At 63.2% G+C, this 22894-nt stretch overlaps 2 protein-coding genes across 10 annotated transcripts in view; one reads left to right on the top strand and one right to left on the bottom strand.

The window, feature by feature from the left end:
• Nucleotides 1-413: 413 nt before the first annotated feature.
• Nucleotides 414-12251, bottom strand: MAB21L4 (mab-21 like 4). Of its 4 annotated transcripts, none has more exons than XM_086394138.1 (5): nt 12089-12251; nt 4682-4907; nt 3431-3584; nt 2609-2965; nt 414-1890 (listed from the first exon to the last, which is right to left on the bottom strand). In XM_086394138.1, exons 1-5 carry the CDS (start codon nt 12216-12218, stop codon nt 1798-1800), a joined length of 960 nt encoding a protein of 319 aa, XP_086250264.1. In that variant the 5' UTR covers nt 12219-12251; the 3' UTR covers nt 414-1797. The 4 variants fall into 4 exon arrangements, with proteins under 4 accessions (XP_086250264.1, XP_086250263.1, XP_086250266.1 ...); XM_086394137.1 differs by lacking the exon at nt 12089-12251 and adding an exon at nt 7982-8543; XM_086394140.1 differs by lacking the exon at nt 12089-12251 and adding an exon at nt 6459-6942.
• A 2600-nt stretch (nt 12252-14851) lies between these two features.
• CROCC2 (ciliary rootlet coiled-coil, rootletin family member 2) overlaps nt 14852-22894 on the top strand; it is a 69147-nt gene continuing 61104 nt past the window's right edge. For all 6 annotated transcript variants that reach the window (XM_086374593.1, XM_086374585.1, XM_086374577.1 and 3 more), the window contains exon 1: nt 14852-15073. In XM_086374593.1, coding sequence (XP_086230719.1) covers nt 14996-15073 — 78 coding nt within the window. In that variant the 5' untranslated portion in view covers nt 14852-14995. The remainder of the gene's footprint in view (nt 15074-22894) is intronic.

Below are 22894 nucleotides of genomic sequence, written 5' to 3'. Positions count from 1 at the left end.
TCACCCGCATTTTGCCCAGTGTCACTTCCCCGCCCTTTGGAGTGAAGGGCACTAGCAAGCATGCACAGAACTGCCAGCCCATGCTGCCAGGTGTATTCGCGGGACGTCACCACACAGTGAACCTGCGTGACTTCCTACAGGTCGTCCGGACGATGAAGCTCCATCAGGCTTACGTTGGGACATGAGCATGGGGGTGAGCGCCAGTCTGGGGCAATGCCACGCGACACCGGTGCGTCTCCCACGTGACCGCAGGCTGCTGTGAGCTCCCTCCCTCGTGGTGTTGAAAACGGGGCAGTCCCCGCTAGGTAGGCGCCGGACCCCGAGGCCGTGCCGTCTGCCCCGCTGAAGGGAGCCACAGCGCAGCACCTGGCTTGCCGCGTGTGACCTGGCTCTGTTTATGTAATCCCCTGCCGTTCACCATGATCCAACGGAGATTTTTATTTTCTAATTTGTCTTTAGACCCCTTTCTAGAGCAGTTTTAGGTTCGCAGCAAAAGTGAGAGGAAGGTGCAGAGGTTTCCCAAACACCCCCTGCCCCCCAGGTGTGCAGAGCCCCCATTCTCAGAGCCTCATTTTGACCTCTGCGCTGAGGTCATCCTGTGAGCCCGGGTCTCTGACAGTGGCGCTGAGTCCTGACACTGGCCTTCGGGACATTCTGCCGGACTCTTGGCCGTGGCAGTCGGTGGTTATGTCTTCCCCTTGGTCTTTCCTGCAGCTGTAGCTCTTACCCCTGCTAAGTACAGCCCCCTGCGTCCACCCCAACATCAGAGAAATGACACAGGGTGGGCCAGGACACTGCACCCCTCACGAATCAGGTTGGACCAAGCTAACACCTTCTGCAGCTTCCTGCCTCGCGGCAGGGCGCGGGATGGGCCTGGGGGCATTCCGTGTCCCCTCCAGTTAGCGTCAGCTCAGGCCCCAGGTCCCAGGGCCTTCAGAGAGACCCACCTATCCCCTCCGCAGCGTGCATGTGACCACTTTCCGGAGGAGGTCCAGGGAGGTGGCTGCCACATGGACTCACTGGGGTTTGCAGCCACCTTCTCAGAACCTGGGGCATGGGCTGTGGCTCAGAACTTAGAAGTCACGTCGCTGGGAGGCAGAGTGAAGACTGCAGAATGCCTGCTGGCAGGGGCACCCAGAGGGTGGGCAGCCCTGCGGGGGGAGGGGCTACAGGCCGCCGGCAGTGCGCTGACGGGAGGTGGAAACAGCAGAGAGCTGAGACGGGCAGGGACAGGGGCGCCATCTGCCGGGAAAAGCCCCCTCACCTGGCAGGGGTGCTTCTGCCACGGTGCCGCTGGCAGGGGGCTGCGGGTGACTCCCTCATGAACCAGCAGGTGAGGACTGGGGGCGGGCAGCGGTCGTTCACAGGGACAGAGAAGGGTGTATGCACACAAGCTTGTCCACTTCGAGTGTCCAGAAAGCAGGCAGTCCCAGCCCCCGTAGACACAAGCAGTGCTCTAGCAGATTCAAGGCAGATTCAGAGGCCCCACCCCCTGGAGCAGCAGGTGCAGACGAGCTCCCGGTCCCCCGAGGACTCTCAGCTTTTGGCCTTGATGACATCATACGTTGGGCTCGGCACACGGAGCGCACAGCACCTTCACCCCGGGGCCTCCGAGACCCACTGTCCAGCACATTTAGATGCCCACAGGGCTGCCCCTGGACAGGCGCGGGTGGGCCCTGGGGACAAGGCCCTCCACCCCCAAATCCACTCCAGGCGAAGCCCGTTCCCTCCTCCAAACATTCCCGGAGCCTCTGTGGGCGGTGCCGCCGGCAGAGGGCAGTGAGCCGGGCACCCCGCTCAGCGCTCCTCGGCACCCAGGGTCTTGGTCTTCAGGAAGACGCTCTGCATGGCTGAGACCCGCTGCTCGTCCTGGATGTTGAAGGCCTGAAACTGCAGGCGGGGCGGGACAGCGGGGTCACGGGCCGTCGGGGCCGTCGGGCGCTCCCTGGGTCTCTCCCTCTGGGTCTTCACCTGTGCAATCCTCCCTGAGGGTGGACACACCTGGGGCCCTCTCTCCCGGGCCCTTCCCTGGACGGGCCTGACACAGGGAAGCCCCCCGGGTGCACTGCCGCCCCACCCCACGCACCCTGGAAGGAGCCCGTGTGGGCTCTCAAGGTGGGGTGAGACCTGGACAGGAGCTGGAGGGGCTGTGTGGAGGGGGAGGGGAGACCTAACAGAGCCGGTGGAGCCTGGGGGCTCAAGGTGGGGCAGCGGGCGGACACACCCGGACGTGGGCTGGCCGAGGGACCCCCGAGTCCAGGGAAGCAGCAGGAAGCTGTCCCCAGCAGGCCTGGGGTAGCCGCACTTTCTCACAAGGAACGGAGCCCGGGGGGCAGGCGGGGCTCTTAGCATTTGCCCAGTGTGGGTTTGGGGGTAGTTCAGGGGGCACCGGGGGCAGGCTCAGATGGCCTGGTTCCGAGATGGGCCCTTGGCCCTTGAGGTCCCTGGCAGCTGGGGACTTTCATGGCTTGACGCTCCTGCTGCACTGCCCCAGCAAAGACTGACCTGCCCCACCTTCCTTGGCTCCTGACCAGGGGCCACACAACAGGGGTCCCTCCCCACCCACCATGACCCCACACCTGCCGGGCCCCCCAGCCTTTGCGCCCACCTTGTCCAGCAGGACATCGAAGTAGGCAGTGGCCCAGTAGGCAGGCTCGCCGGCGGGCAGCTGCAGGAGCGCCCGGAGCCCGCTGCCCACGCGCGGTGGGGGGCTGCGGCCCAGGTGGGTGGCGTGCATGCGCAGGGCGGCCTCGGGCTGGCTGGCAAAGCGCTCGACGCGCTGGTAGAGGGCGCCCAGGTCCAGGCCCGCATCCTGCAGCAGGTTCCGCTCGGGGTGCAGGAAGTGCGGCAGGTTCCTGGTGGCCAGGCAGCAGAGCAGCACCACCAGGGGGCGGTACACGGCGCCCTGAAGCTCTGCCCAGTCCTCGGGCGCGGGGAAGAGCGCGGCGGCCCACAGGAGCACCATCTGCGGGGCATCAGGTCAGCCCACCCCGAGGAGGCCCCACCTGCCCACGCCTGCCCCAGCCTCTGTGCCTCCCTGGGCGTCCCAGCGGCCCCCACCCTGACGCCCCTCTTTCTCCCTGGCATCAAGCTCAGGGGCTTCTGAGGCTCCCACCATCCTCTGGGCCTTTCCCACGTGCCCCGTCCTGCACGAACTCCTACTGATGCCCTGCAGCCCTACACAAAATGCCCTGCCTGGTGACATCGTCCCTGCCCTCATCTGTGAGTCCAGGATGCCTGAATCCATCTGAAAGCCACCAGAATAGACTTATCTGCCCCCCTCCCCCCAGCACTTCCTCCTCCCGCACCCGAGCCCCCAACCAGGGGCCCTTCCTGCCACTTGGCGCCCTGCCGCACGCCCCTCCAGGACCCCAGCCTAGCCGCTCCCCCTTCACACGGGCCCGGGAGAGGCCACGTGGGGACCACAAACCTTCAAGTGGCCAAAGGTCAGGCCTGGGCTCCGGCCACCGTCCCGCCAGCTCTCACAGTTGACCCGGTCGAGGATGGACAGGCTGTCTAGGCGGTGGCCCCGGAGGCAGCCCAGCGCCCCCAGCAGCCTGGTGAGCAGGTAGTCAGTGGAGACCCTGGAGCCCAACAACGTGCGCGGTCAGCACCGGAGCCGCCCAGACCTCCAGGCACCTGCTCAGAAAGGACGGTCACCGCCTCGGTGGCCTTCTGAGCCCCACGGGGTGGCCAGGCCACACAGGGGCTGGCCTGGTGCTCGCAGGCCCCTGCGCTTTTCAGGACCCACCCCTGATGGGCCCTCGGGGGCGGAACGTCCCATTTCCAGATAGAAGCTCAGACCCAGGATGTGGGGGGTTGCTGAGTGCCCCCAGGCACGTCCGGCCCTCTCTGTGTGGACAGGAAGATGCCACCGTGACCCACCAGGGGTGAAGCAGTGGCTCTGTGTGGGCGGGCAGGGGCCGGGTGAAGCCCCCTGCCCAGTCAGGGTGACATCTCCACTCCAGGCCAGGTCAGGTCAGGATGGGACACAGTCCCCAGCCCTGAGTTTGAGGGGAGCTCAGCCACAGCCCCATGCCCCCACCTCCCCTCACAGACACTGAGGGGGGCTCCCCTCCCCTGCAAGACGGGCCACCCTTCCTGAGCACAGGCTCCTGGAGGGGGACCCGGGACCCAAGGTGGGGCTGTGGGAGCTCCAGGGCCGGGTGGGGGGGCCTGCAGCTGGACGGCCCAAGTAGGAGCTGTCCCCTCCCTCACGGTGGGGGATGCGCGTCTGGGAAAGGCAGAGCCCAGGGCCAATGCCTCTCCTCGGACACTGACCGCCCTCCCGCAAGGGGCCTCCCCGCTTCCCTGCGGCCCCAGATCATTCCCCCGACCCTCACCACTGTCCCACCTGAAGGGAAGGTGCTGGGTGGGGTGACAGAGGAGGCCACCCAGGACAGCCCCCCAGAGTTCCGAGTCCCCCCTCAGGTGCCTGACAGCGCCCCCTCCCCAGTGGGACAGAAGGCGCCTCCCTGTCCCCAGCGCCAGGAGCTGGCAGCGGGGGGCAAACAGTCTGGTGGGATCCTGAGGCCCTAGGAACGGCAGCGCTGTTCAGGAGCCCAGGGCAGAGGTGGGCAGGGGACTCTGCAGGATCCCTGCCCGCAGTGGGGAGCAGAGGGGTGACGGGCCGCCCCTCCCGCCGGCTCCCCGAGGCCCCGCACACCCGAGTGCATCCTACCTCCAGAGCTCAGCGCCGGCCGGCACCAGGGCCACCTCCTGGCGGACGATCCCTCGCAGGGCGCCCTCAGGGAACCCTGGCACCAGCTGGGCCCCCTCCAGGGCAGGCACCCTGAGCCTCTTCCGCACCACGGGCACCATGTTGAAGTGGAGCGTCCTCCAGCCGCTGGACACCCACAGGGACAGGCTGAGCTGCTCCTCCCTCAGGCTGTCCGCGCTCAGGGAGCCTGCAATGGGCCACCTGCTAAGCCAGCCCCTCTCTCTGGCTGGCCTCCGAACCCCAACCCCCGTGCCTCGGGCAGCCCTGACCCAGTGAGACCTGCTCACGGAACAGACATCAGGGGTCTGCTCAGGGAAAAGCCCACAGGAGCACCCGGGGCGGGGGGCGGATCTCTAGTCCAGGGGCGCCCCCAGGGAGACCAGGCCGCGGACACCGTGACCTGGGACCTGGGACCTCAGCCTCCAGAGCACGAGGAAATGTGCTTCTGTTGTTTAGGCCGCCAGGTCCCTGGGGTCTGGAGGTTCCTAACCCTTGGCTCGAAGAGGCTGATTTTAAGGCTGAGCCCCACGCCCCGGGACACCCAGTGCCCCCTCAGTCCCTGGCTGCCTCAGGACCCCTTTCCTGGACCCGTGGGCCCCTAACCCCGGGCCGGCGGGTCATAGCAGCCCCTCTGCTAGGGACACCCTGGGCTTCTGGAAGTCGGTCCCACCCTCCCCGCAGCCTGTAGCCCCTGCGGGTCCTCCAGAGGGTGGGGGCAGCCTCTGTGGCATTCCAGCTCCAGAGCCCAAGGGGGCCTGGCTGTAGCTGGATATCCCCTGATCAGGCCCGCCTGCTCCCCAGTTCCCACCCCTGCGCCCCTGCGTGACCCAAGAGCCCCCTCCAGGCTCCACCCTTGACACCCGTCCAGGAAGGGCCAGGCCTGAGTGAGCGCCCAGTGGCCCTGCAGCCAGGGTGGTGAGGAGCTGGCTGGGCACAGCCTCATCCAGGAGGAGGCCCTGGACCCCACCAGACATGCCGGCCTGGCACCGGAGCCTGCCTCCTGCTGCACATTCTAGCTGACCTGCTTCCCACTCCCCGCCTCCTCCCCAGACCCCAAGGGGCCCAGTCTAGCCCTGGAAAGCGCCCCAGACCACCAGGAGGGGACGTTCCATGTACCTTACCCCAAACACATACACACCCCGGAGAGAGCAGGCACTCTCAGGGCAGCAGGAGGGGCTCTGTGTGCGGCCTGGGTGAGGAGGGGTCTTCCCTGCCCTCCCAGTGCTGCCCAGAGAGGGTGCCAGGCCAGAGGCCAGGGGCCGGCCAGCTGGGGCCCAGAGGGCGGGTCATCAGGTCCCAAAGGGAGTCCCCAGCACGTGCCCTGGAGGACGGTCTCGCCGCTGGTGAGCCCACTCTGCACTGCCCGCCCCGGGCCTCCCACGGCCCCGGGGTTCCGGGAAGAGCCCACGTGCTCCCCACCCCTGTACGAAGACCCCTCCCCCACAATGTCCGGCAGGGCAGCTCTTGGGCCACCTCTGGGACCCCGCCCAGAGCAGGTCCCAGCCCTACCACTGGGGCCACTCCGTCCCCTGCAGGGCTGTCTCCCCACCGGCTGAGCGGGGAAAGGGCTCAGGGACCCCCAGCCCCTCCCATTCAGCGTGGTTGGAGGCCCCTGTCATGCAGACACCTGGGCAGTTTCACTTCCTTATCTGCCTTTGTTCACAGAAAGGTGGCTTGGAAGGCAGCCAGCCGCACCCACCGTCCCTGGCACTCCCCGCCTCAGCCTGCCCGGTCTCACCGGTTCCCAGGGTGGGGGCGGCCTGAACCCCTGAGCCTGGGCTGCCGCTTCCCTTTTAAGGCAAGTGTCAGAAGCAACGCCTGGAATTTCCTGCAGCAGGAAGCGTGGGTGGTAAGGAGGGGCCTGGCCACTGGGCAGAGAGAGCCCTGCAGGTGACAGGGCCCCGTGGGACGAGCCTGCCCGGCTGCCGGCGGTCACTGCGAAGCTCGGAGGGGACCGGACAAGACGCGGGCAGGGCTGAGCTTAGGAGCGCCCGCGACAGGCTGCGGCCACCCAGTGGGGCACGTCTGCCATCAGCCTGCAGCAGCCCTGTGGGGGCCAGGTGGACAGCCTCCCCCTGTGGGCTCGGAGTCCTCACGTCGGCTTACAGACAGACGCCCGGCTCCCCCGGAACCTGCAGGACCTGAGCCTGGAGCCGTCCCACTCGCTGATGTGGGGCCAAGAGGACTCCAGACGACAGCCACAGGCGCCTCGTCCTGTCCCCTCCTGGGGCAGCCGTGCAGCCTGTCTTGGTTCCCAGGCCTTGCCCCTCAGCCCTGCCCCCTGGAGGAGGCACTTCACCACCCAGGGCCCCCGCCGTGTTGGGCTGTCCTTCCAGCGCCCATGAGGTCCAGGCAGCGCCTGCTGGAAGAGGGCCCACAACTTCTGGGCCTGTCAGGAGTGCCGCCCACGGCCCCCACCCATCAGATCACATCACCGGGGCAACCAGGGAGACGCTGAGGCCAGAGCCTGCTCACCGGACAGTTCCCCACCACAGAACCTGCCCAGGGCCAGGACACCAGCGTACATAGAAACAGGCCTGTGTGCACCGGCACACACACCCCTTCACGCGTGTGCACACATTCACTTATGATCCCACAGTCCCACACTTGCACACACACACACACACGATCACACATGCATGCACTTACACACCCACATTTGCGCTCACACGTGCACTCATGAACTTGCTATCTCACACTTACACACACAATGCACTCATGATCCTACAGTTTCACACTTACACACACACATGCACTCACCATCCTGCTACCCCACGCTTGCATACGTGTTCGTACATGTGTGCACTCACACACACGTGTGTTCACACACGTACTCACCATCCTGCTATCCCACACTTGCATATGTGTTCACACATGCACCCACAATCCTGCTATCCCACGCTTACACACACACACGCACTCATGATCCTAGTTTCATGCACACACACACGTGTTCACACATGCACTCACCATCCTGCTATCCCACGCTTGCATGTGTGTTCACACATGTGTGCACTCACACACGTGTGTTCACACATGCACTCACAATCCTGCTATCCCACGCTTACACACACACACATGCACTCCGCACCATGTCATCCCACACTTACACACGTGTGCTTACACATGCATTCGCAGGCCTGCCATCCCTCACTTACACACACACCCACACATGTGCGCACACATGCCCTCAGATCCCACAGTCCCACATTACACACACACACACCCTTGCACACGCATGTGGAGCACGCTCGCCCGCACCTGGCGTGATGAGGCCGTGGTGCTTGCAGTACACGACGGCCGCCACCAGCAGGTCCTTGAGGACCCGCAGGACCTTGCTGGGCACGATGTGGCCGCAGCACCCGGTGCTGCCCTCCGGGGAGGCCTCGAAGACGTCGTCCGCCTTCCAGCGCTCCAGGCCGGCCGCTTCCTTGGGGAGGCCCAGGCGGCAGCACCCCAGGCCGTCCCCCGCTTCGGCGGCCCCCATCTGCTCAATCACCAGGGCCTCGGCGTCCACCCACAGGGGCACCTCCACGTCCAGCGGGCCCTCCGAGGAGCGCAGGGCAAACTGGAAGGCCTCCAGGTCCCGGGAATAGTCCACGAGGAAGCGGGGGTCCAGGGCGTGCGCCCGCTCCAGCAGGGTGAGCACCACGTCCTCCGCGCGCTGGTGCTCCTGTGCCCGGGACGCCGCCCGCGAGCGCAGGGCTTGCAGGTAGTGGTGCCACAGGGGCACCTGCACGGCCATGGCTGCGGGCACAGCCCGCGGGAACGGGCTGAGAGGAGGTGCCTGCTGCAAGCGGCCCGGCTCCCACCAGCAACTGGCAGGCGGGCGGGCGGGGTGCAGCAGCTAAATAGCTGAATGGGGCCCCGGCTTTGAAGTGAGGGTGAGTCAGGCATCAGCAATTAGGAACGTCGCGGGCGGGCGGGGCCTGGCTTCCCTCCCGCCACCGAGGCTCCACGGCTCAGGCCCAAGGGCATCCAGGCTTGGGACTTTGCCCCTCTGGGCCCGGCCCCCCCACCCCGTGCTGTCCTGTCCCGGGCACCCCCTTTCCACCCTTATGCCCGTCACAGCAGCCACAGGTGGGACGTGGGCCATCCCCGCTGCTCGGATGAGAGGTGAGCAGGCCGAAGGCCGTGCCGACCCCTCAGTGGGAGCTGTCCACTGCAGCTTCCACCACCCAGCAGCCTCTCTCTGAGGGCCAGGCTGCGAGGCTATGTTTCCATGGCAACCCAGACACCACCCCCATCAGGCACCTGTGCCCGCATAAAGCAGGGAGCCCAAACCCCCTGCCTCCTCCCCCTGCAGGGCATGTGTCCAGCCCCGGCGCCCAGCCCCAGGCCCTCAGACCCCTGAGGGGCCCACCTCCCACCCGCCTGCCCTTCAGCCTGAGAGGAGTCATCACCCCCGGGGCCTGGTGCTGGACCCAGCCTGGTTCCAGAGAGTGCCTCCCTGGGCCAGCCTGGCCGGCCTGGGAAGCCTCGCCCTGCCGCCCACTCCAGCACAGTCCAGCCCCGCCTGCCACTTCACAAATCCCAGCCAGCCTCAGGAAATGCCCTGCCGACCCCGGGCCCCGCCAGGCTGGCCGTGCATCTGTGTTCAGCCACCGCAAGTTCTGCAAACCGTGAACACGGGGCCCTCCCCCGGCCAGGCATCTGGAGACGTTGTCCCTGCAGCGCTCCAGGGGAGCCCCGCCCCGCCCCCGCCTGAGACACCCAGGGAGCTGTGCACACTTCAACGCTGCAGGCAGGACCGGCATGAAGCACTCCGTTCCTGGGGCTTGGAAACCCCCCTAAGAAGCTGCAGCCCCCACGGGGTGTCTCTGCGTCCACACCTCCCGGGATGAGGAGCCCACCACCTCACAAGGCAGCTCGTGATAGTCAACAGGAGGCAGATCTGCGTCCTCAGCCCGGCTGGCCCTGCCCTCCGCGGTTAGCCCAGTTAGCCCAGGGCAGCTCCGGGGGCTCAAGCCCACACTGTTAGCAGCCCTCCTGGTGCCCTGCTCATCCGCCTGCCAGGAGGATGCTCAGCTGCAGGGAGACGCACTGGGGCCCTTCCGCCCTGACCTGACCCTCGGCACGGGGTCCTGCCTGCATCTGGAGCCACTGTCTGTGACTCAAGGATTCTCACATTGCTCCAGCATCACCCTCCCACGAATCTCACCACTCTCCTGAATTCGTCCCGGAGACCTGGCGACGCCTGTCTACCCAAAGTGCCAAGAGCTTTGAGCCAAAGGGAAGGCCCATGCCATGCCCAACGGGCTGCCTTGGGCTCTGCGCCCTGAGGACCCTGGGGCAGGGGCCCTCCCCGCCCGGGGCACCAGCCCCTGCCGTCCCTGGAGCACTGCTCCTGGTCAGCAGCTCTGAAGGGCCGGAGGCTGGCCGTGCACGCTCCTCACCCTCCCCGTGCCCATCCTCACCCTTTGCTGGTGCCCCTGCTCCTGGCACCCCACAGCCAGGCCCATGTGCCCCAGGGTCTGGCAGACCCCTAGGACCCAGCAAACTCAACGTGCATCTCCAACCTCCGGCAGAGGGCTCCCCCCGCCCCCTCCGGTCTCAGGGGAGTCCCGCTTCTGCCCAGGGAGTCCTGGATCTGCTCCCCCACTCCCCGCAGACTGTCCACCCCAGCCCACCTCTCCCCAGGCCTCTGGTCCCTGGCTCTGAGCTGTCGGGGCTGGCCCTCCAGAAGACAAACCTGACCGGGAGCCTCTCTGGTGTCATCCCTGTGTCCACGCTCCCAGGAACCTTCTCCTCCATCTCTGGCCAAGCCTCAGCCCCTGCCTGCCTGACCCCTGACCACTCCTGTGTCCCCTCGAGCGGCTTAGGCAGGCTGGTCCCCTGACAGCCCCTGACAACACCCCCACCAGGCATCCTCAGCGTGCTCCCCCACCCAGGGTGGCTGCTGGCGGCCAGAGGTGCTCACACAGCGGACACTTGGGCAACAAGAGGGATTGTGGGCCCATGGGGCAGACGTCCCGGGAAGCTGGACGTGAGCTCCCTGCAGGGAGAGACGAGGGGAGTGGGCGCCCACCCGGCAGGCCTCAGACCCCGGGACCAGCGACCCACAGACCCCAGCGCAGAGGCACGGGAGCCAGGGGAGTAGGCATGCTCAGCGTCCCAGCGGGTCTGACAAGCTCCCCGCGGGCGGGAGGTGCAGGGCAGTTCAGCCCGCGTGTTTGCGTTGCTTCCGCCTCTCAGTGAAACTCAGCGAGGGAGCACATATTTCAGGAATTCCCACGTGCGCTCGAAGGGGCATGCGTCCCCCCGAACAGGCTCCTGAACGGCGGCCCCGACATGGGCTCAGCACAGGTGATGGACAGCCCAGGTGGCCAGGGGCTTGCAGAGAAGGGAAGCCAGGCCCCCCGAAGGACACCGCTAGCAGTCACCCTGGACAGCCTCCGAATGGCCGGGATCAGACCCGGGCTCTGGTCCCCGTCCTCACCCGGCGTGGCCTGCCTCCTCTACATGCCCACGGGTCCAGCCCATTCATGCCACACCCCGTATCACCGGCCACCACCTGACTGGATGGCAGACACGTGCAGGGGTGCCCTGCCCTCAAGGCTGAGCCTGGTCTCCTGAATGCATCCCCCATGCTGTGGCAGGATCTGCCACCACCCCTGGTGCCCGCAGCCCGGGCACTGCCCCCCTGACCACCCGTCAGCCTCAGAGGCTCTGCGGGTAGCCGGGAGGGGCACAGTGGGCGGAGGGGCAGCCAACAGCCCCCAGGAGCCAGCCAGCTGCCTGGCTGCAGCCTCTCCTCCTAGGCTACCCAGCTCTGGCGTGAGCACGAGGGAACACGCAGGACTGGGTGTGCAAGGGGGTGCCAGGCCAATTGACCCTGAGGCTCATGGAGAAGCCGGGGAGGCCGCCATGTCCGGAAGGAGCCTCAAGAGGCCCGTGCGAGCGGGTGCGGGGGTGAGGCTGGGGTGTGAGGCTCTGTCCGTCCGTCCAGCGGGGGCTGCAGAGCCCTGAGGGGGTGAGCCGTCTGGGTGCTTGTGGACACTGGGACCCCTCAAGGAGAAGCAGGCGTGCAGGTGACCAGCAACAGTCCCCAGGAAGGTAACCCCTGCCCCACCAAGCGGGCAGTGGACAGCTGACCCATGAAGGTGTCCCAGGCGGGAAGGGAGCCGGGCAGGCATGGATGGACAGGGGTGGGCAAGGCCTGTGGGGAGAGGAGGGGCTCCGCGGGCCCATCACGGTGCGGGGAGGAGCAGGTGAGACAGGGGCCCGGGAAGATGCCCTCTCAGGCCCGGGGAGCGGAAGACCGCCATCGGGGTAGCCCAGGGTGGCCCAGCTCCCATCCAGGCCGGTCAGTCAGCCCAGGGCCAGCCCGCAGCCCACAGCCCTCCCCTGCATGTATCGGTCGCTCACTCGCATCCGACTCTTTGTGACTGCGTGGACTGTGGCCCGCCAGGCTTCTCCGCCCGCGGGATTTCCGGCCAAGAGTGCTGGAGCGGGTGGCCATTTCCTCCTCCGAGCCCTCCCCTAGGCGCGGCGTCATCGGCACAGCCCGACCCAGGAGTCGACCAGCTCTCTCCTGAAGGTGCCGGGCGGCAGGGGCGGGGGAAGCATTTGCTTCCGGGTCTGCAGGCGGGTGTGGGTCATTCTTGTTTTTCTTTTCAGTGTGTTTTTGTTATGACAAAAAGGTAGCAGAAAGCTGGCTGTCTCCTTGCACCGCCCATGAGTGCGGGTGTCGGAAGGCGAGGCCACAAGTCACTCCTACTCCCCTTCCCCAAGACCAGCCCCCAAGCCTGCCCACAGCAGCGCCCTCGGGCAGCCCTCTGAGTGGATGAACACAGCCAGGCCCTGCTCCTGGGGCCTCCCCCCGGCTGGACACCCCCCAGAAAACCAGGGCTGGTAGTCCCCCGTGGTCTCTGGGCAGTGGCCTGCATGTCACGGGAGGTCCCCCGTGCTGCACAGAGACGGGAGGGTTGAGGCCCGTCTCCCACAGTGCACGGGTCCGGGGCCACTCGGGGCGACCCTGAGAGGCTGGCAGGCAGTGCCCCTGAGCCTGAACCTCCCACAAGTACCCCGATCCCGCAGTGCGTCACCCACAGCCTTAAGCGTGTCCAGGACTCGGCTGCATTTTGGTGCCACAGCAGGGTTCTCAGGGCAGCTTCTGTCCAGCACCTGCAGGGGACACAGCCCCAGAGGCCACAGACCGGGGTCGGCGGAGTCCCAGCCGCCAGGGGAGCCACTCCTGCCGTGAGCAGTCCCCGGCCATCCCGCATTCGCCTGCCTGGGGTGTGAAGAGGCCCGAGACCTGGGGCCCAGGGTCACGGAGGAGCCCAGCCAGTCAGATCCTGGCCGATCACAGCAGGGCCAGCCTGGAGGCCGCGAGGGTGGGACAGGGACGCCCGCCCTCCCCAGGGCTGCTGTGACTCTCCTTCAGAGGACACATCAGGGCTGCGCGTCGTATCCACAGCTGGCACGCCCCCACCAGCTGCACAGCTGCCCAGGGCCTGAAGTGGTCTGAGCACAGGGGAGTCAGCGCTTCGCTGAGAGTTTGAGGTCCCATCCTCTCGGGACGGGTCTAGGTCAAGGGTGGTAAATGCTGGGGCCCCCGGGGCCAGGCAAGGCCAGCAAGCTCTGCCTCTGCTTCCCTGCCCCTCATCTTGTGGTTCCCGTCCACTCATGGGCCCAGCGAGGCTGGGGCTCTGCACTGTCCCTGGGGAGTCTGTGGGCGACCTGTCGCCATAGACGCAGTGCGAGCCGAGGAGAATGCGGTGAGGCCCCTGCTTCCACGGGGGAACAGCGCACAGGGCCAGGGCAGCCGCGGGCTGGGCCGGGAGAGGTAGCCAAGGCCACAGCATGGCCCTCAGTGCCCGGGGACTCCCTCCAAGTGCCCGGGGGAGGTGCCGGGTCCGTGTGTGCGAGTCAGGAGAGCCGTGGTCCTCCCCGACCCCACGCTGCCCCCGGCGCATCCCACAGGGCCCACATGCTGAGCACCTCCACAACACCCTCCACTCGGTCCAGAGCGTTCCTTGGGGGCAGTGCCCAGGCCCTGGGCTGAGCCCCACCTGAGGGCCCTGCTGGTCCACTGATGGCCCCGGGTTAAAGCCACAGCATGGACGCCAGGCAGGGAAGCCCTGGGTGGTGCCCACGGGGCCCTTGTGAGCCCTGAGGGGATGGCCACTGGAGCCAGAGAGGAGTCTCCAAAGAGAGGACGCTGGGGGGAGCGAGGACCGCAGACCTCTGCATGCTCTGCTCCACCACGAGGCTTCAAGTGGGCAGAACAGGCCGGGGTGGGCGTCAGGTGGGGCGGGGCATGGGCAGGAACAACCCCAGCCACCCAGGCTCACCAGCTGGGCTCGTTTCTGACCGTGAAGTCTGGTCTGGACTCGTCCGAGTAGTCTGCACAGACGGTCACACCCACCTCTGCAGCCCCCGTCCTCCCCCTGCCTGAGCACCCCATGTTGAGCCCCCAGGTAGGAACCCTCCCCGGAGGGCAGGGTCACGCCCTCCAAGCCCCCGAGCCCCCTCCCTGGGGGCAGAAGCAGGCCTGAGCCCCCCGCTCCTGGCCTCACCCATCACCACTCCTGACGGGTCAGCTGCTGCCCGCGCTCGTGTGGCCCCGGGAAGGTGCAGGGGAGGGAGCGGTGGACCTCCCATGGCAAGTGGGACACGCACGACCCCGGGGCAGGTCCCCCGAAGGGCTCCAGGGGACCAGCCTCCAGAAGACACACCCAGGGCTCCCCGGTCCCCCTGCAGGCTCAGTCTGCCCACTCGTTACAGGCCTCACACCACTGAACTCTAGTCCATTTGCAAAGGCTTGGAAAATGCCATGGTTTACGATCCTCAGTCAGGAGGGACTGGCGGTCTGCACGCCTTCCCCACCTGCTGTGTGGCCCCCAAGCAACTGCCCAGCGGAGGGCTAGGGCCCTTCCCTGCATGGGTGGGAGTCTGGGGGAGAGGCCAGCCCCTCCCCCATGTGGTCACTCAGGTAGACAGCGTCACCCAGGGCGTCTCCAGGTCTCCAGGGAGTCGACTACCGGACAACAGCGTTCCTTGGTCCCCATGGCAACAGAGCCGCCCTCCTGTTTCCAGGGAAACCAAGCCCTCTGCGTCATGGTTGCTGCAGCAACGCCTATGGGTTCAGTCAGCCACACTGTCCTGCCAACTCAGAGGGGCAGCTGGGCGTCCAGGACAGAGGAGCCAGGTGCTGCCGGGGTGTAGGGCCGGTACACAAACGCAGGTCCCGGCCCGGCCAGGGTCCAGGAGGAGAGTCTCGGGCCACAGAGCCCCTGCTTTCTCTTGGGTCCTGTGCACCAGCCCGTGATGAGTTCTGCCTCCAGTGAGCCAGGCAACGGGGACTCCGCCGAGCGGTCCCGGCTGGGGCTGGACGCCGTGATCAAGGTCAGTGCTGTGGCCGCCCTCCAGCACCCTCCTGGGCACAGGGGCTGAAGGCCCCTTGGGAGGCAAGGGACCCTGCACGGAAGGGCCACACCTCCCCAGCTGCAAGGGGTACTTTCCAGGTGCTCACGTGGTCAGCGCAGACATAGAGTGAGTGTGTGCCCAGATACACACACACACACAGGAACACACGTGCACACATACACGAGCGTACACACAGCTGCACACACAGACACAAGCACACACAGGTGTACACACACACACGAGCACACACAGGTGCACACACAGACACGAGCACACACACAGACACAGGAACACATAGACACACACACACGAGCACACACGCAGGTGCACACACAGACACACGAGCACACACACAGACACAGGCACACATACACACAGGAACACACGGACACACACACACGAGCACACACGCAGGTGCACACACACACGAGCACACACACAGGCGCACACACAGACACACAAGCACACACGCAGGCGCATACACAGACACACGAGCACACACACAGGTGCACACACGTACAGACTCCAATAGGACAGAGCCTGGGGAGAGTCTGAACTGGAGGCTGGGGACCTGAGCCTAGCCCCAGCCCCCTGATCTGTGCTGTATGAACTCGGGCAGCCAGCCCCCCTCTCTGCGCCCCGGGCCAGCTGCCTGCACACTGGGGGTGGGGGAGACGGAGGACCCTCCCACCCCAACAGTCTGGCTCACTGCTGCCTTGGTGGCAAAGTGTGGGAGTCAGCGGGCCTTCCTGGAGAGCTGTGGGCCCAGCTGTGGGTGTGGTCCGCCCTAGGGTCTGTTCCGTGAGGCCCAGAAGTCCTGGTTCTGTCTCCCTTTACGGCCCCCACCTGGGTGACAAAAACCACAGCACCTGGGCGTCACCCCCGACGCCCCCCCTTCACTCCAGACCTGCAGCCCAGTGCCCAGCCCTGCCATCCCAGCCCCTTAAGAGCCCCGCACCCCGACCCCCACTGTCACCTGGCTCCAGCCTCCACAGCCAGCCCGTCCCTACCCTGCCTCACCCCCGGGATCCCAGTGAACCCCTGGGAACCAGCTGACTCAGCCGTTTATTAACCCAGTGACTAGAAGCTCAGAACTATGCTGTAGGGGGTGACGGGTCCCCAGGGAAGAGTCCCGGCCCACAGCTGTGCTGATGATTAGATCACACAGTGGGGCCGTGTGTGCACACCCGGGACGGGCAGGGGCAACGGCAGGATATTTGAATCAGCTGACGCACAAGGCGAGCGCAGTGGCCCTGGTGGACTGTCCGCCCGGCTCCGTGAGGCCAGCGCTCCAACGCGCTGAGAGCTGGCAACCAGGCAGGGGCGGGGCGGGGGAGGCAGGGCGGCTCACACCCCCGTTCCCCAGGCAGGCAGCCCCTCACTGGGAGGGGGAACCTATCACCCCTTGGGAGTCCAGGAAAGTAGAGCTTGAGAGCTGAAGTCACTGTGGCTACATGCTGGTTTGAGGGAGAAACACAGGATGGTGCCCACGTCCAGCAGTGGGCAGCGGTGCGTGGCACATGAGGCTGCCCAGCTCCCTCTGCCCACGGGACGCTCTCATCTGAAAGCCGTGGGGAGCCCTGGCAGGTGTGCACAGCCCGCCCGCCAGCACCTGTCATCTGCATGGCAGTGACTGAGATCTCAGGGCAATTACTTGTGGGCGAGCAGACGGGCGGGCGGGCGCCAAAGGCACCCAGACAGGCGGCCCAGACAGATGGCAGGAGAGATGGCTCCTCCAGCCCTCTGGCTGCAGACAGAAACCGAGGGGCCCAGGCAAGGCGCCGCCTGGGGATGGGGCTCACATGCGTGGGACAAGACCTGAAGGGGCTCCCCCGCCCCCAGAGCCCCAGACACCCGCTCGCTGCAGCCAGAGCCGCTGCCCACCCCAGCTTCTCCCTGAGCCCCTTCCAGCCCCCCACCCACACTCAGAGCTGGACTCTCTGAGGGTCTGGACCAGAGCAGGTGGACAAAGCCGGCCGACGGGCAGAGGAGCCCTGGGGAGGAAGATCTGTGATTCTAGACCCAATTCCGTCAGAAGTTTCAGAAAGGTTCAGACTCTTTCTTTTGCACTACGTTTTGAGTCGTGGTGTTTTCTAAGAACTTGTCCATTATATGTCAGTTTTCAAGTTTGCTGCCCGAAGTTGTTCCTAACTTCCTCTCACTGTCGTTCTGAAGCCTGAAAGTCCGAGGCAGGGCAATCTCCCGCCCCTCGGTGCCGGGGGTTTGAGACCCAGGAGTCCCTGGGGACCCAGGACTTTGGGGTGAAGTTCAAGCGAGCCCCTGGCAGGCCCGGATGAGTAAGTCAGCCCCGACCGACAGTCTCCACTGCTGACGCTGCTGGCTGTGGGTGCCCGTTATGGTGTTTGTCTTCTGTTTCATTGATTTGTGTGTTTATTCTTTCTTTGCTTTTCAGTTCTTTGGATTGTTCTTCTCAGTTTTTGAGACATGTGTTTAGCTCTTCTTTAGTGATTCAGTCTTCTGTTTTTTAAAAAAAATTTTACTTAAAAAATTGTAGTAAATTATATATACGTGTGTGTGCATGCTCAGTCACGTTCAACTCTTTGCGACCCCATGGACTGTAGCCCACCAGGCTCCTCTGTCCGTGGGATTTTCCAGGCAAGAATGCTGGAGGGGGTTGCCATTGCCTTCTCCAGAAAAAAAAAATGGTGGTAAATTATATATACACAAAGTTTACCATTTTCACCCCTTTAAAGTGCACAGTTCAATGGCATTAAGTCCACTCACATCGTGCAAGCACCACCACCAGCGTCTCCAGTTTTTCATCTCCCCAGACTGAACTCTGCTCCCGTTAACACTGACTCCCCACCCACCCCCGGCCCTGGTGCCCGTCCCGCTTTCTATCACTACGGATGGCACTGCTCTAGGGCCTCGTACAGGTGCAATCAGGCAATATTTGTTGCTCTGTGTTTGGCTGACCTACTTAGTTATTGTTGTTCTGTCACTAAGTCGTGTCTGACTCTTTGGGACCCCATGGACTGCAGCACGCCAGGCTTCCTGGTCCTTCACCAACTCCTGGAACTTGCTCAAATTCATGTTCACTGAGTCGATGATGCCTTCCAACCATCTCATCCTCTGTCTTCCCCTTCTCCTCCCGCCTCCAATCTTTCCCAGCATCAAAGTCTTTTCCAATGAATTGGCTCTTTGTAGCAGGTGGCCAAAGTACTGGAGCTTCAGCTTCATCATCAGTGCTTCCAATGAATATTCAGAACTGATTTCCCTTAAGATGGACTGGTTGGATCTCCTTGCAGTCCAAGGGACTCTCAAGAGTCTTCTTTAACACCACAGTTCAAAAGAATCAATTCTTTGGCACTCAGCCTTCTTTATGGTCCAACTCTCACATCCATACATGACTACGGGAAAAACCATAGCTTTGACTAGACTGACCTTTATTGGAAAGTGATGTCTCTGCTTTTTAATATGTGTCTAGGTTTGTCACAACTTTCCTTCCAAGGAGCACGCGTCTTTTAATTTCATGGCTTCAGTCACTGTCTGCCGTGATTTTGGAGCCCAAGAATATAAAATCTGTCACTCTTTCCACTTTTTCCCCTTCTATTTGCCATGAAGTGATGGGACCAGATGCCATGATCTTAGTTTTTTGAATATTGAGTTTTAAGCCAGCTTTTTCACTCTCCTCTTTCACCCTCATCAAGAGGCTCTTTAGTTCCTCTTCACTTTCTGCCGTTAGAGTGGTATCATCTGCATATCCAAGGTTACTGATGTTTCTCCCAGCAATCTTGATTCCAGCTTGTCCTTCATCCAGTCTGGCATTTCACATGATGTACTCTGCATAGAAGTTAAATAAGCAGGGTGACAATATACAGCCCTGACGTACTCCTTTCCAAATTTAGAACCAGTCTGTTGTTCCATGTCCAGTTCTAACTGGTGCTTCTTGACCTGCATACAGGTTTCTCAGGAGGCAGGTCAGGTGGGTCCGGTATTCCCATCTCTCCAAGAATTTTCCACAGTTTGTTGTGATTCACACAATCAGAGGCTTTAGCATAGTCAGTGAAGCAGTAGATGTTCTTCTGGAATTCCCTTGCTTTTTCTATGACCCAATGGATGTTGGCAATTTGATCTTTGGTTCGTCTGCCTTTTCTAAATCCAGCTTGAATATCTGGAGGTTCTCAGTTCACATAGTGTTGAAGCCTAGCTTGACAGATTTTGAGCATTACTTTGGTGGTGTGTGAAATGAGTGCAATTGTGCGGTAGTTTGATCATTCTTTGGCATTGCCTTTGTGATTGAAATGAAAACTGACCTTTTCCAGTCCTGTGGCCATATGGTTCTCATCACCTGTATCCCATGCCCCCCCAACTCACCACCAGTGAGGTAGGAATTTCCTTGAGGGAGGGGGGAACCAAGGCTGCCAGGTGACGGTCATGGGGCTGGACCCCACATCACCGAGGCACCAAGTCTGCTCCTCCACTCTCCACAGGAGCATTTCGTAAAGCAATTCCCTGCCTGCCCACCCCTCCACTCTCTATCCAGCAATTAAATAAACTTCATTTCTAGGTAAATATATATATAGGCTTTGGAAATCATGAGGTTTCTGTAGCAACAGCTCACCTCTGACGTTAGAGCATGAAGACAGCCATGGACAGTGTGTGTGCAAATGGGTGGGGTGATTTTCCCAGAAAGCTTTACTTACGAACAACTGGCAGGCCTGAATCTGGCCTGCAGATGGAGTCTGCTGAGCTCAGGATTAGCGGACGAAGGAATAAAGGGATAGTCGCGTGGGTACCGTCATACAAATGGTGGTAGACAGTTGAGCGGGTGGGCGGGCGTGGTGGACAGGCGGGCGTGGTGGACAGGCGGGCGTGTGGACAGGCGGGCGTGGTGGACAGGCGGGCGTGTGGACAGGCGGGCGTGGTGGACAGTGGGCGTGGTGGACAGGCGGGCGTGGTGGACAGGCGGGCGTGGTGGACAGTGGGCGTGGTGGACAGGCGGGCGTGGTGGACAGGCGGGCGTGTGGACAGGCGGGCGTGGTGGACAGGCGGGCGTGGTGGACAGGCGGGCGTGTGGACAGGCGGGCGTGGTGGACAGTGGGCGTGGTGGACAGGCGGGCGTGGTGGACAGGCGGGCGTGGTGGACAGGCGGGCGTGTGGACAGGCGGGCGTGGTGGACAGGCGGGCGTGGTGGACAGTGGGCGTGGTGGACAGGCGGGCGTGTGGACAGGCGGGCGTGGTGGACAGGCGGGCGTGTGGACAGGCGGGCGTGTGGACAGGCGGGCGTGGTGGACAGTGGGCGTGGTGGACAGGCGGGCGTGGTGGACAGGCGGGCGTGGTGGACAGCTGGGCGTGGTGGACAGGTGGCCGGTTGGAAAAGTCATCATCCTCGAAGTGTGGCAGTGAGAGCAGAAGCCCCTATTCTGGAAACTGGCCTTTGTGATGAAAACTCACTGGATATCCTTTTCATCTCTGGTTGGCGTGTTGTGTGCACACAAAAACATACAGGCATCCTGAGTGCACAGGTCAACATCCTCCCCAGCACTTGGCATTTCCTGTCCTTTTCCTAGTCAGCCATTATGGTGAACATACAGGGATATCACAGGGCTTGGCCGGTGGCTCAAGGGTAAAGAATCCACCTGCAGTGCAGAAGCTGCAGGAGACCTGGGTTCAATCCCTGGGTCAGGAAGATCCCTTGGAGGAGGGTATGGCGACCCACTCCAGTACCCTTGCATGGAGAATCCCAAGGGCAGAGGAGCCTGGCGGGCTACAGTCCACAGAGAGTCGGGCACGACCGAGCAACCGAGCACCACGCAGGCACAGGGAGAGCGCATACGACTCTGGTTGCCACTGACCCAGCGACCAGTGGAGCTGAGCGCACTCCTGGTTTCCTGGCCCTGTGGGCATCGCCCTCTGCGAGGGGTCTGCTCTGCATCGTGCCCAGCTGTGCTCTGGGGCGCCTTCGCTGCTTATTATTGATCTGGGTTTGACCGCGTAATCTGGAGGCAGCCCTTTATTGAACGCGTGCGCTGCAAATGTCTCCTGGGCGCCTTTGGCCCTCCTGACGGTGCTTCTGAGCAGCAGTTCAGGCACCACCTGCCACTTTCCCCCTTAGGTTCGTGCTGCTCGTGACCTATTGAAGAAACACACTGGGCCTACTCCAAGGTCACAAAGACGTTGTTCCACGCCTTCTCTTAAAGGTTTTATTGTGTTACACTCAGTTAGACACGCAATCTATCCTGAACCCATCTCTGCGTGGCGTGAGGTGCGGCCCACCATGCGTTCCCTTCTATGTGAACAGCCAGGCAACCTGGCTCCACTTTGAAAACCACACCAGCTTCCAAGGCCCCGCGTGTCATCTGTCGCCACCCAGCGTGTGCACGCGTCTGGGCGTGTGCATATACGCTCCTCCACGGGTCGGGTGGTCCTTACACCAACGCCACCCTACCCTCGTCACTGCGGATCCGTGACACGTCTCCACGCCTGGGAGCATAAGCTTTGTTCTTCTTCCTGATTCCCTCCATAATTTTGCCTCTCCCATAGGAATTTTCAAATCAGTCCGTTAATTTCTCCAATACCGGCTACTCACTCCGGTATTTTGGCCTGAGAAATCCCAAGGGCAGAGGAACCTGGAGGGCTACAGTCCACGTGATTGCAAAGAGTCGAACACAACTGTGACTAACATTTTCACATTTTTCCATATGCATTTTCGAATCAGTTTGTTAATTTCTACAAGCTAAAAACACTGCTGGAGTTTGGACTCGGATTTCATTGAGTCTACAGACCAATCTGAGGGGCTCGAGTCTTCCAATTCACAGACAGAACCGCTCTTCCATTCACGCTTCTGCCACTTCTACTCAGTGCCATTCTCAATGGAGAGGCCCGGCACGTTTTACTACTACAATTGCTCCTGGTGTTTGACCCGTTGGGTTGCTTACTGTTTTTAAAATGATGGTAGCTGAGAACCCAACCCTGTTCAGAGGGTCGTTCCAGCCCAAGGCATCTTCAAAGTGCTCTGTCGCTGACCTTGCAAACGGAGAGGACCCACCCCCATGCGGGTGGCCCCACCGCCCACCTCCGGAGTGCCAGTCCGTCTGGTCCACCGCCCCCGAGGGTCTTCTGTCCTCAGTAGGCACGTCACAGTCTGATGGCTGTTCTAGACACTGCAAAGTGAGTGCTGGCTCCCAGCGCCCTCCTGCGTCCTCCATTTCATTTTTGGTTTAAGATTCCAAAGTTGGGGGGGTGCTGAGGGGGAGGGGAGGAAGGGAAAGGCTCCAGGGGAAAGGAGGCGGTGCCAGCAGGGGGTCGGGGGGGCAGTGATGGGGTCTGTGTTCTGCCTCTGTCTCTGCCACAGGGTCCCCATCTGTACGAGGGGGAGACGGGTGGTCTGGGGGCTTCCCAGAGTCTGGGTGAGGGAGGGCCCATGCATGGGACAAGAGCTGGAAGGATCTGAGAGTGCCAGGGTGTGGCCAAGCCTTGTGTGGACGGCAGCCAGGGTCGCTGCACTCATCAGACAGGCCACGTCCCCCTTCCTGGCTCAGAAATGAGGATGGGGCCCCACAGTCCTCAGCAGAAGTTCAAGCCACCAGCCACCTCTCCTGTATCCCCGCATCCTCCGCCCCCCGCCCCGCACAGACACAGACTGGATGCCCACGTCGCTGCCTCTGCCTCTTCCCGGACTCCTGATCAGAGTCCCATCTGGCTGGTGGACTCTTACCCTTCAAGGTCCAACTCAAATGCCACCTGCTCCAGGAAGCCTGTGTGGGCACCGTGTGCCACCTGCTCCAGGAAGCCTGTGTGGGCACCGGGACACGGGAGCAGCCAGGACCGGCCGGA

The sequence above is a fragment of the Bos grunniens genome, chromosome 3, assembly GCF_055505025.1.
Source record: "Bos grunniens cultivar Pamir isolate PY7600 chromosome 3, Bosgru_T2T1.0, whole genome shotgun sequence".
Lineage (NCBI taxonomy): Eukaryota > Metazoa > Chordata > Mammalia > Artiodactyla > Bovidae > Bos > Bos grunniens.
The sequence above is the reverse complement of the archived record's forward strand: the minus strand, read 5'-3'. Positions and strand labels throughout refer to the sequence as shown.

What these genes read in the sequence shown, in the direction of transcription:
- MAB21L4 (XM_086394137.1), bottom strand. Translation starts at nt 8,465, where the DNA reads ATGGCCGTGCAGGTGCCCCTGTGGCACCACTACCTGCAAGCCCTGCGC. An exon ending in CCACGGCCTCATCACGCCAG is followed by an intron (nt 4,908 to 7,981) that starts GTGCGGGCGAGC and finishes GGCCCATTGCAG; the next exon opens with GCTCCCTGAGCGCGGACAGC. An exon ending in GCCGGCGCTGAGCTCTGGAG is followed by an intron (nt 3,585 to 4,681) that starts GTAGGATGCACT and finishes GTTGGGCTCCAG; the next exon opens with GGTCTCCACTGACTACCTGC.